The 17957-nt window shown below is 38.8% G+C and overlaps 1 protein-coding gene across 1 annotated transcript in view; it reads left to right on the top strand.

Moving 5' to 3' along the window:
• The window catches only part of lama2 (laminin, alpha 2), a 168761-nt gene that overhangs the window by 85743 nt on the left and 65061 nt on the right, over window positions 1-17957 (top strand). Inside the window, exons 21-28 of the mRNA XM_054619092.1 lie at window positions 959-1170; window positions 5692-5798; window positions 6627-6899; window positions 7738-7912; window positions 10358-10494; window positions 12422-12553; window positions 13431-13535; window positions 16239-16382. Of these exons, the coding sequence (XP_054475067.1) occupies window positions 959-1170; window positions 5692-5798; window positions 6627-6899; window positions 7738-7912; window positions 10358-10494; window positions 12422-12553; window positions 13431-13535; window positions 16239-16382 (1285 nt within the window). The remainder of the gene's footprint in view (window positions 1-958; window positions 1171-5691; window positions 5799-6626; window positions 6900-7737; window positions 7913-10357; window positions 10495-12421; window positions 12554-13430; window positions 13536-16238; window positions 16383-17957) is intronic.

Genomic DNA, 17957 nt, shown 5'->3' on the forward strand with positions numbered 1-17957 from the left:
AGATATTATGGAACTACCCGCTCTTTCAAGAAAACCTGATGCTCTATTATCCCAACCCAAAAACAGGAATAAAAGGATCTTCCTGCTACAACTTGAAAGCACACCAGATGGGATGGTGATCAATTGTTGAGGGTCTTTAAAGGGCCTATGTTTTGAGTTTTATGTGATTTTACCGTCTTTCAGATTATACTGATAGCAAGAGTTTTTGTTTGAAGAAAAAGGAAAACTTGGAGGAAGGCTGCGCAGTAACAGTTTTAAGCCAAGTCATTCTTTATGTGACAGATTTGTGTCTTTACGTCTACGTACACACTGCAGGCCTTCTTTTTTATTTGGCCAATACCAGATTCTTGTGTGAACTGGTCTTGGTCCTGTAGACACAAATACTAATGAAGTCGAACGTCTCATTGTTCCTCAATTGACTACATCCATTACTGTTGTCTTCCTTGTTTCTATATTCACCAAGTTGCTCCCGTCAGCGCAGAATTCAGACGAATTGATTTAGAGGGGCGTAAAAGAGGCATAAATATGACTTCAGTATGAGGTCGCATTACAAGAAATATGACCTCTATCCGATTTAGGACCACATATGAAAGTGGCCCAAATCAGAATTGAAAAGATCAGATTCCATGTGGTTTGTGCTGTTTTCATGGTCATGAAAAAAAACAGATCTGAGTCACATATGCACCAAAAAATCTAATTTGGGCCATTTTTGCCTTGAGTGTGACCAAATTCATGAATTAGAAAACCCTGCATACACCTTTATATAGCATGCAGCTATCTGTGTTGATATGTTTCTGCAATTTGTGTTACCAAATACATACTAGTACCATCAAAATATTCAAAATATCCTAATATTATTGACAGATGAACACTTTCCAGGAAGCAGATCATGTGTACAGTACGTCAAATATGAAACAGCATTATTTCACTGTTTGTGTGTCTCTTTGCTGCCTCCTAGATGTTCCAACGGATACTACGGCCAGCCCAATGTGCCAGGTAGATCCTGCCAGCCCTGTGATTGCCATGGCAACCTGGACCTATCCACACCTGGCAGCTGTGATCCAATCACGGGCCAGTGTCTGCGCTGTCGCCAAGGTTATGGCGGCGCGTCTTGCCACACTTGCAGTGACGGTTACTATGGAGATGCCATCACAATGAAAAACTGCCAGCGTAAGTAAACTGATTAACAACAAGCATCAAAAATATATAAAGTGTCGTACATCTTTGAGTCATTTTTGAAAGTTAGTTGGTCCCTAAACGTAAAATGTAAACATGAGTAATAAAATACTCCAACGGATAATAACATTATAGTAAACTTTAGACCCATATGCTGTAGTACATTTATTTTTAAAGTGGCGTTATGTAGCGACTGCTAGAGAAAACATCACATTCAAACTTTAACAAATTCAAAGTTGTCCTCATAAGTGATAAAGCACACCCTTGCTCAATTAAATGTATGCAAAGAGTTTGTTGCTGCAGCCTTACTTGGTCTGGTATGACCAGTTTATCATGGTGGCTGATTTTATTACATATATGTCATTGTTAAGTCACTTCATTGACTTTATTACTCTTTGCTGCTTGTGCAATTCTTACACTGCATTTAGCATTATTCTGTAATTGCCCCTTGTGTGCCCACAGAGGCAGCTGTTCAGCTAAAGTTACACAGGCTCCCTTTAAAGCCCAGTATGATGGTGCCTTGTTGTACATGTACAACAAGGCATGATGTCATTAAAGTTGATTATAGGACAAATCAGACATTGTTTAGTATCAACATCCTAACTGTAAAGCTATTTGTAAGATGACATATATATTGTATAACTTTAGTGACTTGTAGTGGTAGTGTTAAAAAAGACACAGCACGCCACTACCTTCCATCCCCACGGGCCAATCCTGGCACACTGATAATTAATTGGGTAAAACTAACATATCGATTGATTGGTCTTGAGATATTCTATATACAAGTGATGCTATAATCAGATTAAAAACAATCCTGAACATGGGAACTTTAAGAGGGAAACGCCAATATTGCAGTCTCAGCAGGGGCGTTTTAACTGAACAGTAGTATTTCCTCTATGAAACTCAATTTTAGCTAAATGATACCTTTTAATCCTTTTACTAAAACACTGAGTAGATACACCATCTGGAGTGTGTGAAGTGTGTGTGTGTGTGTGTGTGTGTGTGTGTGTGTGTGTGTGTGTGTGTGTGTGTGTGTGTGTGTTTGAGAATCTTCTTTGGCAAGCAGCTGCGCCAGTAGGAGGTGTGATGTCGGAGCGGCCCACTGACTGCCAGCTGTGTTTGAGTGAGAATAAAAAACTATACCTGTAAAAAAAAAAAAAAAAAAAAAAAAAAAAAAAAAAAAAGTCACTGAACAAGAGAGGAGGAGAGAAAGATGGCAGCTAATACAGACATACAGATGGCTCATGTTTGTGAAGATCTTCATTTAAACCTGTGCTGTTGACGAAAACAGTGGCACTGGCAGCGAGACAGGCAGAAAGACATAGATTAGCAGAGAGACGCCTCACTGCGAGACAGACAGGCAAGGCCAATAAATAGACGGATAAAACACTCAGACAAGCACAGAAGCGGGTAGACAGCCTGACGGGGGGTATTAATGTGTATTTGATAGTTCATTGTTCTGAAGTTGTTTCCCCTCTCCAGCCAGCTAAATGGTTATTGATTAATCAGCCTGATCTATTGCTCTCCTACAGTGCTGATCGGCTGCTCGTGTCTTGGAGTTGGAGGGTTGTTATTGATCCTGTGCGAATGACCACCAGGAATTATTAAAACACAACTCACTCTCTCTCTCTCTGCTTCTGCCAGTCTATCTGTCTCTCCTTCTGTCTACCTCGCTCTCCCTATCGCTCCCAGTCTTAATGAATTTTATTGAGTGGAGCAGGAGAGTTCATGCCGAGTCCATTTGTGCACGATTAGACTGTAAAAATCCTTTACTTTTTCTTTTGATGTCAGAGTTCCCATTTGCGGGCATTTTCGCCGCAGCCATTCTGTGTCTCTGTATAATGGTGGTTCAGTTTAATTCAGTCGGGGGTTTGAAAAAGGTTTGATTTGACCATCAAGCAGTTTGTTTGAGAAAATGAACTCCTCAGACCATTTCTCACATGGGGAAAAGTCGTTTTCAAGTTGTGTTAAAGATGTGGGAATTGCACTCTCACGCATTTGTTTAATCACTGGTACAAATCAGATATGTGTAAATTCAATAATGTAATTATGCTTTCTGTTCGTCTGACTCTTAAATGAATGTTTCATAGATACTTCATACAGTAGATTTATTAACTCTTAGGGAATCGTTTATCACTCTTAGTGGACTGTTTGATGCAGTCTACTCTGCTGAGGCTCTGAACTTCTATTGGACCGATACAGTAGGCCTGAAAAAAAGGAGTAGCACAATTAAAAGGTTTGACATACTGTAACACAGTATTTGACATGGTCAGATTTAGTGACAAAAATTATGAAATCACAACCTGAGGGAATTGACTGCTTGTTAAAGGACTACTTCACCCACAAAATGGCTATTTGTATATCAATTACTTACCCCATATTACCTTGAATGCTTTACTTTGTTTTTCTGCACGTGTCGACGGTAAAAGAAGAATCAAAAACTGTATAAATAGAAGATAAGTCTTTATGAATGGAAGTAAATAGGGGCAGCTTTATGTATAACACCGCATTAAAACCCTATCAAAGCACCCGCACAAGCGTTAGACTGTTTATGTTAATTTTTATAAGGTATATTTTTTTCTGTTACTTCATATTCAGCTCACATGTGTTTGAACAAATTATACAAAGGTAACATTGAAGTATAGTTTAAGTTTCAGACTTTTGTTCTACAAGTTCTCACATCAGATCCACAACCTCTTGCATTTTACAACAAATGTACCTTCATACAGTGGTCAAACAAAATTATCAAGCTTATAAAGGATCTTTTATCTTATTATTTTCCCTCAAGGCCTCTAAACACAAAATCTCTTCAGCATGCTTTTAACAGACATTTCCCACTTTAATGCTGATTTATAGTTTGGACTCAATTTGCTGACTACCAAATATATAATGTAGTACCTGGACTTTTCAGCGACACACATTGTGGATTGTTTGTTAACAGTACATAATGTATTTCAAATTTTATCTCTGCCGTCAAGGCCAGCACTGAAAATATAAAATGCAACATTTTATCCCACAACAAGGCTTGCATTGTAACAACTGACAGAACGGAGTCCAGATGGTCCCCGAAGGGTGAAGCTAGGGGGCTGAGAGACTGTGTGTGAATGTGAGTGTGTCTGTGTGTGTGTGAGAAACAGAGACACATGTATATTTGCACAGGCGTGTGCGTGTTTGTACATCTGCATGTGTGTGGTTGAGGAGGTGCGGGGGCAGGGTCACGCATGCCTCTCTGCATTTGTGTGTGAAGCAGAAATCTATGTATGTTTTGCAGTATGTGTGTTTCTGCATATTTGTGTGTGATCGTGTGTGTGGACATCTGTTGTACCCCTCTCTCTATCTCACTTTCCCATCCCACACTCAGGTCTGTCCTTCTGTCTCTTTTACATCTAACAGTAGAGGCAGGAGGTAAAAACAGGCGACAAGTTTGCACGTATCTAAGCTATGTGATGTGTGTTACTAATTTTTGTTGTTTTTTGTACATAAGCAGTATGTGTGTATGCATGTGAGCTTCTGACAGCCCGTCCACCAGATGGGAGCTGTGATGTTCACGCTTTTAATTGTAAATCTAAGGGTCTGATTGTCATGTGTGGGAGTGTCTTTTTTCCCCCCCTTCCCTTAGGATTTAAACAAGTTTAATAAAGTTTCAGTATCTCAGATAGAGAGAGAGAGAAAAAAAAGATTTAAAAGGTCATATGTGGGAATGGGTATTGATATTTCCGTAAATAACCCATTTAGGAAGCATAAAAACTGCACACACACACACACGACAGAGGCCGTGAATTCAATGCCAGAGAAATGAGACACGAGGCAGATATGAGAATCTTGATGTGATTTATGAAGTTTCCTTGAATGTACTGTCATTACAAAAGGGAATGAAGTGTTAGTCTTTCGTGCCTTGTATTTTTAGGGATTTTTTTTTATTGATTCACACATTTGATTTGGCATTGGTTTTATGCCGGAGGCCATTTCCTGACGCACACACCCCATTCACAGCGCCCTGAGCAGATAAATGTTTGGCTACAGGAGGAAACTCCCACCACCAAACATGTTAACCCCACACAGAAAGGCCCTGTCCAGATTGGGGATTGAATTGTCTTGCTGTTGGGCGGCAGTGCTGACCAATGCTCCTCCTGCACAAACCTGGACACCAGATTTTCTACAAAGCAAAAAGGAAAAATCTACATTCTCAAATAAATAAAAAAATGTTGTGTCCTCTGTTGCAGCTTTGCTTTTTTAGGCTCAAATCAACTACTAGACTGATCTATTTGTGGAAGAGATGATTTTCTCTAAAGTTCATTTAGAAGGATATAAAAATGCATATCGACAGCTAATCCTGAACAAGACGTTAAGCAGGATCAGAGCTTATCCAGTCGAGTAATTTGAAGTGCATTCACTCACCAACTTGTGTTATTGTCAAACCAATATTTATTATTACAAGTACTTGTGTAGAATTTCTGCCATTAAGAAATGATTATTGATAAAATATGCCCTCTCCTCTCCTCTCCTCTCCTGCAGCCTGTCAGTGCCATAATAATGGCTCTGTATCTGAGGTCTGTAATAAGGCGACTGGACAGTGCCAGTGCAGACAAAATGTGGCTGGACAACAGTGTGACAAGTGCATAGTAAGTATTTTGACAGATGCCAATAAACTTTACAGATATTGCCAATTTGGTGTTGGCGCCATTCTTCTGTGGGCTTTTTATTTATTCCTTTTCCCCTGGTGGCACTAATTCTACCCTTTATTCTTGTTGTTGTAATCTTGCAATAGCAATCTGTACGGGATGAACTACCTGTGGTCTCCAATTACATCTATTGTGACAATGACTTTATTGGAACTACACATTATTTTTCCCTCATTGCTTTACATCCCATGTGATTTTAAGTTAACCAGAAATATGGTGCCAGGTTGGTCCAAAGCAGATTTATGTTCCTTCTATTTCTAATTCACTTCAAGTACTGTTTTACTCAAGAATTAAGGGAATAGAGAGACCATTAGAGTCATTGTCATCAGTATCCTTCAGAAATCAATTTGTTATGTATATTTTTCGATTTTCCTTCAGTTTTTGCTATGTTAGCTATTGATAGGCAGGTTGTGATAGGCAAAGCCAGACATGTACATTTTCTTTAGGGCAAATATTACTAATAATTTCACACAAAACAGTTATTGTTTAAAATGTAAATTTATATTTTTGGTAGTATGAAGGTCATCCATGGTCAAGTTTTTGGTTACTTTGTTATTGACATAACTATAATTGTAATAATAATACAATGATTATTGTGATGGTAAATAATATTTTTTATCTCCACAGTAAAGACATGTCTTTGTTGTGTTTTTTCTTCTTTTGCTTTTTTTTCCCCACTTGTTGTACTTTAAGTTTGTTGTTTTTATTTGTCCTGCTCACTCATTCTCATTGGTCCCCCTCCACTCCTCTGCGTTCTGATTGGTCCAGCCTAATTGCTGGTGGGATGCTGAGCGTCAGGATTGTATTCCCTGTCGCTGCAGCCCTCACGGCTCTATGTCTCAGCGCTGCGACATCGAGGGCCGCTGCATCTGTCGCCCTGGCTTTGTCGGCCAACGCTGTGACCTGCGTCGCCAGGGTTACGAGAGGCGGGAGACCCGGAGGCCGGTGGAGAGGGTTCCCATAGAAGTCGTGCAGCAGAGATGGGGGGGGTCCTCCCGCACAGGGGGTTGTCCCAGGGGGGCATACATGCCTAAGACAGGGGTAACGCACACAGCATGGTGTGTTTAAAGTAGCATGGGTGTGTTTACACGGTGTGCAAAATTGTCGGGTTTTGCGTTGCTGAAGAATGGGTTTAAAGACATTTTACATGTGTGTCAAGGATTTACCTTGTGTTTTTGGTGTGATGGTTTGAGGCCCACATTTTTTAACTTTGCATGGAAAGGGAGGTGTGTATCACATGTGTTTGGTACAGCAGTTTTAGTGGGGTTTTTTCTGTGAAAGATATTTCCCTTTGAAGACTTTGCTGAGTGTAAGCAGTTATGCATCTGCAAACACACCTAATCAGCTGTTATGAACACATTTCAATGTAATTGTGACAGTGAGACATTATTAGAAAAATGTCACCTCTTTAAGTAACATAAGATGTTTGTTTTTACTGATTTGGTCAAATGATGTCGATCATGATGTGTATGATTTTTATCCACATTCTGAATTCAAAATGGCCTTTTTTTTCAGCTGAACTGTAACTAATTCAAACATTTTTGAAACTGTCTTGGCTGGGATATTGTAGCTAAACTGGCAGTTAAGAATCAACAAGCATGTGCATTGTGTCCTCAGCAGCAACAAGGCGGAATTTTCAGACTACCAGACATCTTTCAAAGCCCTAATGCATTCTTAAATTGTCTTCTAAGCTGAAGAAAGAAAAGGCTTCTGTATTTCATTTAATCCTCAGGAAACAAGTATTGCATCTCATGTCATTATAACCCCCTTGTCTTGTCTTTAAATTGCTTGAGTGTGTCTGTAACTGTTCTTACCTTAACTTTACTACCAAGTCTCAACTCCATTTACAACCCATTGGTCTTTTTCTGTGTTTTTCCAGATACAGACTTACGGCACTGGTGGAGTGTGTGTCCCGTGTCACTGTAACTCATTTGGTTCCAAGTCGTTTGACTGTGATGAATCCGGTCAGTGTCGGTGTCAGCCGGGCGTCTCTGGACCCAAATGTGACCGTTGCTCACGAGGATTCTTCAACTTCCAGGAGGGCGGCTGCACACGTAAGCATAGACAATGAGGTAGAAAGGGGAGGGTTTCTATACAAAGTAAACTAAGTGTGATATCAGCCCACAGAGCAAAAGTCCAGGTACAGCTCCATCCACTGGAAACCCTGACAAAGCAATTAGATGTGTCCTGTGTTTATACTGTAGTTTTTAATGAAAGTAATGTCAGCAATCACAAAATGCTGTCCCTATTAAACTGCCGTGCTGCTCTTTTCTCTTTTTAATTTAAAGTTTACACAAATTGTCTGCAGTGCAATTCCATTAAAAAGGGTATTGTGTCATTTCAAAAACGATGTACAGTCCTTCACACCGTGGGGAATTTTTTGCCCACAAGCTGGCCAAGCTAAAAATTCTTCACAAAAAACATCAGAGAAAAATATGACAAAAATGGTAAGAGAGTGAGCCGCTGGCTTTAGAGAAATGAGTGCTGCTTTGTATTCATAAATACAACACTTTGTCATCACAGGCTTTTTTTTTCCTTTCCAGTTTCACATGCACATAATAAAGTTTGCATCTATGCTGTACAGCAAGTATCTGTTAGTTTGAAATATTATCAGTTTCATGCATAAACCACAAACTTTCTGTCTTATTTAACTCAGACTTCATTTCATGAAGACCTCATGATTTCATTGCTATTGATTATCATGTATTTTTGACATTACATTGTGTTTCATAAATTGTTCTGCAATTTTCCCCAGGTATATGAAACATGCGTCTTGGCAAAGGCTATAGCTACATAAACAAAGCACCCATCCATACATTATATATTAAGATGATGGAAGGAACAAATGAAAGGCAGAGCGAAAGAATCAAGCAATAAATAACATTCTAATTAGAGAATCAAGGCCAATAACTGCATCTACATGACAGTGGAAATGTTACTAAGAGAAACTAGCTGATGATATAAACATCTTAAAGGTTTAACACAGAATATAAATAATATGACCATTTAATTACTGAGCTAATTTAAATTATCAAATGTACTCAATTATTCAGGGAAATCCATTTCAACGGTTTGAAACAGTGTGTGCGCGCATGTGTTATCGTATCTGACCGCCTTCATGCAAATTAGACTTATAACATAATAATAATCTTGAGTTATCTTTTGTTTACAGCAGATTTATATTCATTGACATTGTGTTAACACTTTTTTTTTTACAAGTTACCCTGTTATGATCAGTGCTTGAAGTAAAATGACAGAGGTTCAAGCTAATTCAATTTCCACAGTTTTTCTGCAAACCCATCTTTAAGTAGCGGCTATTCAAAGTCAGCATGGTTTTAACACCAAAACACGACCGTACTCACACCTCAAATTAAAGGTCAAGGTTTACCCAAATTGTACAGCATGTCTCTGATTCCCAGCTTGCAGAATGCTGGTATTGGATGTGTTGGAGGTGGAGATGGAATTATTCTTACAAATGTGTGAACAAAAAAAAATAAAAAATCTGTGTAGAACAGTAAGAGGCTGTACTCCAAGATGAAAGTGGCAGCTGTTGTGCAAAAGTTATATAAGACTACTTTAAATGTTACTTCACCTCCAGGTCAGACCTTAAGTCCAGCCAGTGCATGATTCTGAAAAAGGCCGCTGGCCACCGGCCCACTTTCTGTAATCAGTGTAACGTCAGCAAGAAATCATGTTGGAATTAACAAGCTAACTTTATCTAGCTAACTAGCCAGCCACTAAATAAGAAAATTAATACATTTTCAAATTGTAAAATCCTGTGCCCTTAAAACTTGGCTACGCAGGTGCAGCAAACTTGTGCTGCCCAAAGAGGATTAAGCATCCACGCACCCAAAGTAGGACTATGAATAGCTTTTCCCACATATGTATCTCCTTATGCAATTTATTATTGATGCCAACCATAATTGACAGCCAAGAATAACAATAAGTCTTGCATCAGAAAGACAGGATGGGAATGGGAATTACTTGCTCTGATTCATCCTAAAATCACTACCAGAGTGCATCAGTTAGGTAACTAATAATATGTTACTTGTGTTTGATGTTCCGGGCAATTTACTGCAGGCAAGTCAGAATGCAAATATGATGCATGCGGTTTTCATAAATTAAATTACAGAAAATGACTAGCTGATGACACCTTAGAGTGTGAATTCAGGTTTCACAAGCGTTAACCTTCAGTTGGACATGTGTACTGAACTAGAAAGACAATTCTCTGGCATTGGCAATTGTCTTTTCTGGTTAATGGGGTTGAATGACTTAGGTATTTGGTAGCTTAATAAATTGAAATTAACATTCACAGCAATCAAAAATATTCTTCACTTCTTCACTTTTATTTTTTGTTTAAGTTGAAACATTTAAGGTGCAGAACAAAAACTGTGTTTTTGTTCTGCTGAGAACTAGAAGCAATAAATAACAGAAAAAAGATAATACAATCACTGATTTGTCTGCCGCATTTAATGCATACTTTTTCTCCTGTTTTACAGCCTGTCAGTGCAGTCATGTTGGGAATAACTGCGATGCTAACACAGGACAGTGTATCTGTCCTCCAAACACTATTGGTGAGAGGTGCGACTACTGTGCTCCAAACCACTGGGGCCACGATATCGTAACTGGATGCAAGGTAGTGTCACGGATGTGGTGTGGACCCAAAAGCAGTACGACCAGGAGACAGATAAAGTTCTGGAGCTTTATTTAAAGATGAGCACACAGCAGACAGACAGGCAGGGTCAGACTCACATTGGGAAACAGGCAGGGGATCAGGCAGACGGAAACCAGAGGAAGCGGAGGCTAAACTCGTGGTCGGGGACAGAAGGCTGAGTCGTTGACCGGAGTACAGGCAAGGCAGGGAAGTCCAGACAGACAGGCAGGTAGGTAGGTAGGTAGGGTCGGCAACGGGAAATCAGTCCACGGGAAATTGCTGGAAGGTCTGACATAAATGCAACGAACGATCTGGCAGCTAGTGTGTGAATGAGTGGGGCATTTATACTGCAGGGTGTAGGTGCAGCAGAGTGAGCAGGTGAGAGGGGTGGTGCTGATGAGGTGGGTGTGGCAGACAGGTGCACTACATGAGGCTGATTAGCTGAGTGAGGGAGAGTGTGGTGAGAGAGAGAGAGGGGGCTGGGCTGTGAGCTGGAAGTGGAACTGGGAGTGGCCGGAGTGAACTGAGAGAGAGTGACAGGCAGGTGAACAGAGTGAGCCAATTAGGTGAGTGACAGGGAGTATGGAACTACTGACAGTATGGAGGAAGAACTGTGACAGGTAGGCTGAATACTGGATTTACAAAGAGCAGTTAGTTGGCAACATTTGTGTATCCTAAAGTTTGTGTAGTAACACACAATCTTCCAGTGGGTTTTGCACAGTAGCAAACCCACTTGAAGGGTGTGTGTGTGTGTGTGTGTATATATATATATATATATATATATATATATATATATATATATATATATATATATATATCCTACTCTTATTATCACTGTGTTTTTTTACACAGCATCCTTTCTGTATTTCCTGCTCTATTATTCCCATTTCCTCTGCCTCTCTGTTTTTTACCACAACTTTGTTCAAAGTGTTTTGAGTAATTGCTCTGATCCAAAACCACCCCAGCAAAGGGTCGCCGGGCAGCAAAATCTGTAAACTGTTAGAGGTGGCAATAGACTATTAGCAATTAGAGACTTGAACATGAACACACTGTATACCGGTTTAACAGCAGATTGATCCAGAAGGGTTCATCACGACAACATAGAGGGATACAACTAATCTTGTTACCAAACAAACATAAAAAGGTGCTAAAGGCAACAGAACAAAATAAAACAAAACAAAGCAAAGCAGCAAGGAACAACATAACAAAAGAAAAACAATTCTTCAGTATGAAACATTTAACTTGCTTGAGATAATAGAGAAATTATTTTTAACACTTGATGGGAATCCATATTGAACATTAATAAATAAAATGTCACTGAAAATCAACTTCTTTGCAGTATATAATGGTGTAGCCTTATGTACTGTAAACTATGAACGGAGTTAACTCAAAACTGAAGATATAAATTCAACCACACTCGTTACGCCAGATAGACATTTACAGCTTTTCAGCTTATGATTGTGCAGCTTTTTACCCATCACCGCACATAACAGTTCTCTCTTTTGTGTTTTCATCATTGTTTGAGATATTTGTCAATTGTAATAACATCCAATGTTGTTCAGCAAATGTTTTTAGTAAGAACGTTATGCTACCACTGCACTTATGTGTTAGAAGGAGGAACTTTTTAAGTGCTCTCACTCACTCCAGTTATTCATACTGTACTATACATGTACCTTCCCATGTTCAATATTTGGACAAAGCTATCCTGATTCAAAATTAAATTATGATCTCTGAGCTTCAGGCATGCAAACAGATATTTTACCTCATAGTAGTCGAGTAAACTCTAAATTGATATGACAATATTCTTTTGTACGTCTTGGAAACTAAGTGTTCCTTAAATGTTTGCATTGTACTTGATGAAGATCAACAGAAATAATGTCTGTGTTTGTGTTTGTGTTTGTATATGTAGCCATGTGGTTGCAGTGTGATCGGCTCAGTGACACAGCAGTGTAACATCAACACAGGCTGCTGCATGTGTCGCGATTCCTTCAGAGGAGAGAAATGCAACGAATGTCAAATTGGATACAGAGACTTTCCTCAGGTGAGTGATCTGAATGCATTGCTATTATCACTTTTATCACTGGAGAGAATCTCTGATGGGATTTGATCATTGGGAGTTGATAGTCTGTGTGACTCGACTAGAATAAGGGAGAGAAATGAGACATGACAGTGCTGTTATTTGGGATTTTATGAGCATAAAAAGCCTCAATAAACGGATGTGTTCCATGCCTGATTGATGAAGCCTAATAGTGTTATCACACCACTGGTTTTATATGGCTATGAAGTCATCTTTAAACCAGAGCCAAACTTTTCTGCAGAGCTGCAATTTATAATCCCTCAACAACTTGAATTGAAAAGATGAATAACATGCTATACAACCATTTATTACCAGATATTGGTTACATGTGTAATTTCAATTTACATGAGAATGGAAAAACTCATAATAGGTGCTGTTTACAAAACAGATTCTGAAGAAACAGATCACCTTAAAAATCCACCGTGTTATTCAAAACTTCAGTTTCATTCAAGTCTTAGTTTAAAGGCAGCCCTCTTTCTTTTGACTTTAAAAGGGTAATTTATACAATCACAATGCATAGCATGTTTGGTATTTGCTTTGTTGTGCACCTGTATTCAAGGTTTAAGAACTGTGAATAGTTTTAACACTTATGTTAAACTAAGTAGCTTCACTCAAATGGGGAAAATAACTGGATAAGTCTGTGTCCGGTGTGTTTCTGAACTTCAGTGATGTTACGACTGACATGGGAGTGAGAAGATGATGCCAACATTTTTATTTTGGAGTGCAGTTTAATGGTTTTGGTGAAGCATAAAACTAGGACACACTCTGTTAGCTCCTCTCTCAGCCTGTTATATTGTCGATAACAGAAGCTTGGCCTTGTCTGCATCCACGTTTCCCACAGTGCACCCAGTGCGATTGTAACGTCTCAGGATCGGACAGCCAGACCTGCGACATGGAGAGAAAAGTGTGCGCCTGCGCAGATCGAACCGGAAAGTGTAGCTGCAAGGTACACCGTCCATTCACAAAAATACACTCTTTTACCTGGTCTTCCCACATGATGTTAAAGAGGAATTCTGTACATCATTTTTTCCCTTTTCTGTCAATGCACTTCAAGTAGTACTTTTAAGAGGACATATAATGAAAAACTCCTTTTTTCGATGCTTGTACATACATTTGGGTTTGAGGAGTGCCTATCAACCCACAAACTGTGAGGCATCCAGTCAGTTTTTTGTGGGCTTCCTGGATCAGAAAATTTGTGATTCAACAAACCATTCGGATTTGGCTCCCTTTCTTATGTCACATCCATACACATTAGAATACAACAACCCCATGTCCACTGAAGGCTTGAGAACTACCCATTGCAAGGGTGCACAATTTATAACTCTCAGGCCAAGAGCAGAGCAGACCAGGTTTTTTAGGAGGGGGTCTTAAAGAGACAGGCGCTTAAACGGAGCGTTTCAGACAGAGAGTGAACACAGGTATATTCAGCCAGACAGTTTGGTAAAAAAAAAATATTTTAACATTAAAGCCTGTAAACATGTTCTAGTAGAAACACAACACTGGTATGAACTACAACACGCAGCTAGTTCAATTATGTAAATAATATATAAATATCTGTGTGTAACTTGTGAGAAGCTGAGACAACAACTGCTATTTATGGTTTTGAATACTACCAAGATATGATTTAGATTTATATGCCAATGCAGATTTAATACGTGCTGCACATGTTTTTCTTTATCAGTATATATTGAGAGTGTTTGCATGTGTGTGTGTTTAAACTACATGTTTGTCAAGGTGTAATTATTTTAGTAAATGTCTCAGGACTGAGTAAGACATACATCTCTGTGTGGCGTCCTCCATTTGCTGGCAAACACAAACAGATAGATTAATGCATACATTCACACATACTTTCTCTCCTATGTTGTCTAAAAATAAGTGTGTGTGTGTTGATGTCATCGCCTCTCTTCTACCTTGTTCTTGACAATCAGGATGCAAGCACACACAGTAACACACTAGTAATCAAAACAAAAAAGAAAATGACCAAAGAAATATCATTATTGGATTTTTATAGGTGTAAATATCATTATTGATACACACACACACACACACACTCCCCTACGTACACTCATACTGTACAAGGCATATATTTTACACATCTCATCCTCACTGTGACAGGTGGGTCGTATATCCAACAAGCACGCCTCTCATCAATAGCTTGCTGTCACAGCTCTCTCACACACACACACACACACACACACACACACACACACACACACACACACACACACAGATACGTGCACACACAAATACATGCACATATTCAATATATGGCACGCCTAGACTGGAGACACCTTTCATCTCTGCTGTCACTTGCTTATCACATTATCCCACATAGACAGCGACAAATGCTAAAACAAAATTGTATGTGCAAAAATACACACACACATGCACACACCAGATTCATGGCCTGTAATGAGGCTTCAGATCACTGGGTGTCATCTTCACTCTGAACAGTTTGACTGCCTGTCACTCAAACAGACATTGGATCTTCAGTTATTTCAGCTGTATGTTACCTGCTATGCTGGTTACCTTGTTTGTCTGTATTTATTTATGGAAGTATGTGAAGTACCTGCATTTCTTAATGGCGTAAATAGCATCACATATCCCTAAAATTAAAAAGGCCAGATTTAAGATGCCAAACATCAAGATGTTGCCCCAATGTTTTAAGTATAAACATGCAAGGATCTTGTATAATGTCATAACTTGTGTTGAAACGTTGAGAGACAGAACAATTCTAATAATTGAATAATTGTTTAAATAATTTATTATTATAATTCTAGCCTCTCAAATGTGAAGGTTTTTATTAAATCATGAATTAAATAACTTTGGGTTTTGGACTGATGTCGTGAGACTCAATGAACAATTTTTTTTTAATAAACTGGTGATCATTAGTTGCTAGTAATAATATAATGACCTCCTTTCGACATAACGAATAAGTGCACTAATGTTGACATTTTAGGTCCCTTCACATTGTTCTTGGTCCTAACTCAAACCTGCAGGATGTTTTGACAGAACTCAACATTAATTGGATGATGTTTTGTCGACAGCACTGTGAGACTTTTCTTAGCAGAGAGAGAATCCTTAATATACAGACCTGTCCACAATCCCATTTTAGACCAGTCAGCCCTCAGCTTATTTACTCAAAATGTAAACAACTCAGTGCATTGAGATAATAATGCAACCAGCGAAACATTTATTTTCTGTGTCGCATATAATGGGTGTATTTTAATATCTAAAATATGTGACGCAGTCCAAATTAAAGTAGTAGCCAGTTGTTATAATATTGACAATATCACAACCATGTCAATGTCTATGTGGCTATAAACGGCTGAAGCTGACTTGAGGTTTAGAGAGTCACTAAGCACTGATGCAGGTGTGCTTTCCTGAAGAGTAATCTGCTTTCTGACCTCAAGCAGTGAAGTTAAGGATTAGATGCTCTCTAAGGTTACATTTAGTTTCTCATAACTGGCCCATGTCACTGTATTGTATTAGTTTCAGACAAATTTTAGTCCTTATCAGCTGAGTGGATTTAGCTGCTTTCAATGTCGTCACGTGACTTCCTTTCTCCACTTCACTAAACCAGATTTTACTAAAACAATGTGAAAATGTTCCTCAACTATGTTTGTTTGCCTATTTTTTGTTATTTTAGGCAAATGTGGAAGGAGACAACTGTGACCACTGTAAGTCAGAAACATTTGGGTTGTCTGTACGAAACCCACTTGGCTGCAGCAACTGTTACTGTTACGGACTGACGCGCTCCTGCACAGAGGCGCAAGGACTCATCAGGATGTGGGTGAGTAGACACATCTTAATTCTTGTACTTCTTTTCTGTCACTGTTATGGTTAACAGAAATAGATTTAAGTATTCAGAAGAGTAAGACAAAAATGGCTTCACTGACTTCAAATAGAAATTAAATGGATTTCTTAAATCCAACTTGTCCAAACCCTGTTGTTAATATATATAGAACAATAAGTTTAAAAAGTAGTTTCTGGTCTGGATCTCTCTTGTCTCTAATGTGTTATCCGTTGGTCTACACACACTGTTGCAATATCTGTGCCAGCTTCCTTGCTGAGACGACACATTTGACAGCTGGCTGCCTACAACTGACTCTGCACTATGCCAAAGCTGCGAGCTTCATGTTCTTCATTAATCATTATGTATGGATAATTAGAGGCTTGTTCAAATACTTAAAGTTTATAGATCTCATTTTACTTGATTTCTGCCCAGTAGAAAGCCCTGGTGGCCGTCAATAAATGCCATGTTACAGATACAAAGAAGATGGGATAATGTTTACAGAGATACGACAGATGTGCTTATTTGGGGATATTGGAAAATGTCTATTGCACAATCACAGTTAAGTGCTGGAACTAAAAATGGTTTAGTTATTAAATCAGGAAAGTGTATTGGCTAGATTGTGTGATGAATTTTACATAGTTTAGATTCAAAAACCTCTAGAAGGGCGCGGAGGGAGAGAAGTGAGTATTTGAGTCAAGAATCATAGTTCTTCTCAGTGTCATAACTCAGTCAAATAATATACAGACACGGAAAGCATATTGATATCATGCATAGTGTCTAACACTTTCCAAAGACATCAATATGTCTCAGATGTCCATTGCCAAATAAACATCCATAAATCTGCTTAGAAATCAGAAAAGGACGCTCCATTACATTATAGTTGTCTGTACATCCGTGTGTGTATTGAAAATAGTAATCGCAAATAGATCATTTGACATGCATTTGTTTAACTTTTGGTGCCAATTGTGCCAAATTGTAAAAAAAACGTAAATGGGTCTCAATGGAGAGTACTTGAAGCTCAATTCAACAGACCATTTTAAGAGCTTTTAAACTTTCTTGTTCTCTTGATGGTTTTCTTTTTATTCATTTTTGACAGTCGTCATTTGCTTATTTGCACTAAACACAATGTAAAGCTGAAACTGATGGCAAAATTTAAAAAAAATGACTTACTTGTGGTGTTTGAAGAAATATTCACAACATCAAAATAGCTATTTAGTTCATCCTTACGTTTACATGAATGTCTGGATTGGGGCAATCCATCCAAAAGTCAGGAGATCAACAAATCAAATCATCGGGAATCATGAATGTATATTCAAAGGCTGGTGCCAATCTATCAAGTAAATATTTCAATGGATAAATTCAAACTTGCTGTGGTTGCTTGAGGAAACTGCTGGTGACCACCAAAGTCAGTAGCCTCATCTTGCTCCATCCCAGACTGGCTTATGTATCCGATGGTTGCTACACATCAAAATAAAAAAACATGATGTTGATCTTATGGATACAAGCTGTAAATCAGAAACAGAGTTAAGTGAGAGCAGCAGACACCAGCAGACAGTCAGCCAGCAAGTTAGC

This window comes from Anoplopoma fimbria, chromosome 18 (genome assembly GCF_027596085.1).
Source record: "Anoplopoma fimbria isolate UVic2021 breed Golden Eagle Sablefish chromosome 18, Afim_UVic_2022, whole genome shotgun sequence".
NCBI lineage: Eukaryota > Metazoa > Chordata > Actinopteri > Perciformes > Anoplopomatidae > Anoplopoma > Anoplopoma fimbria.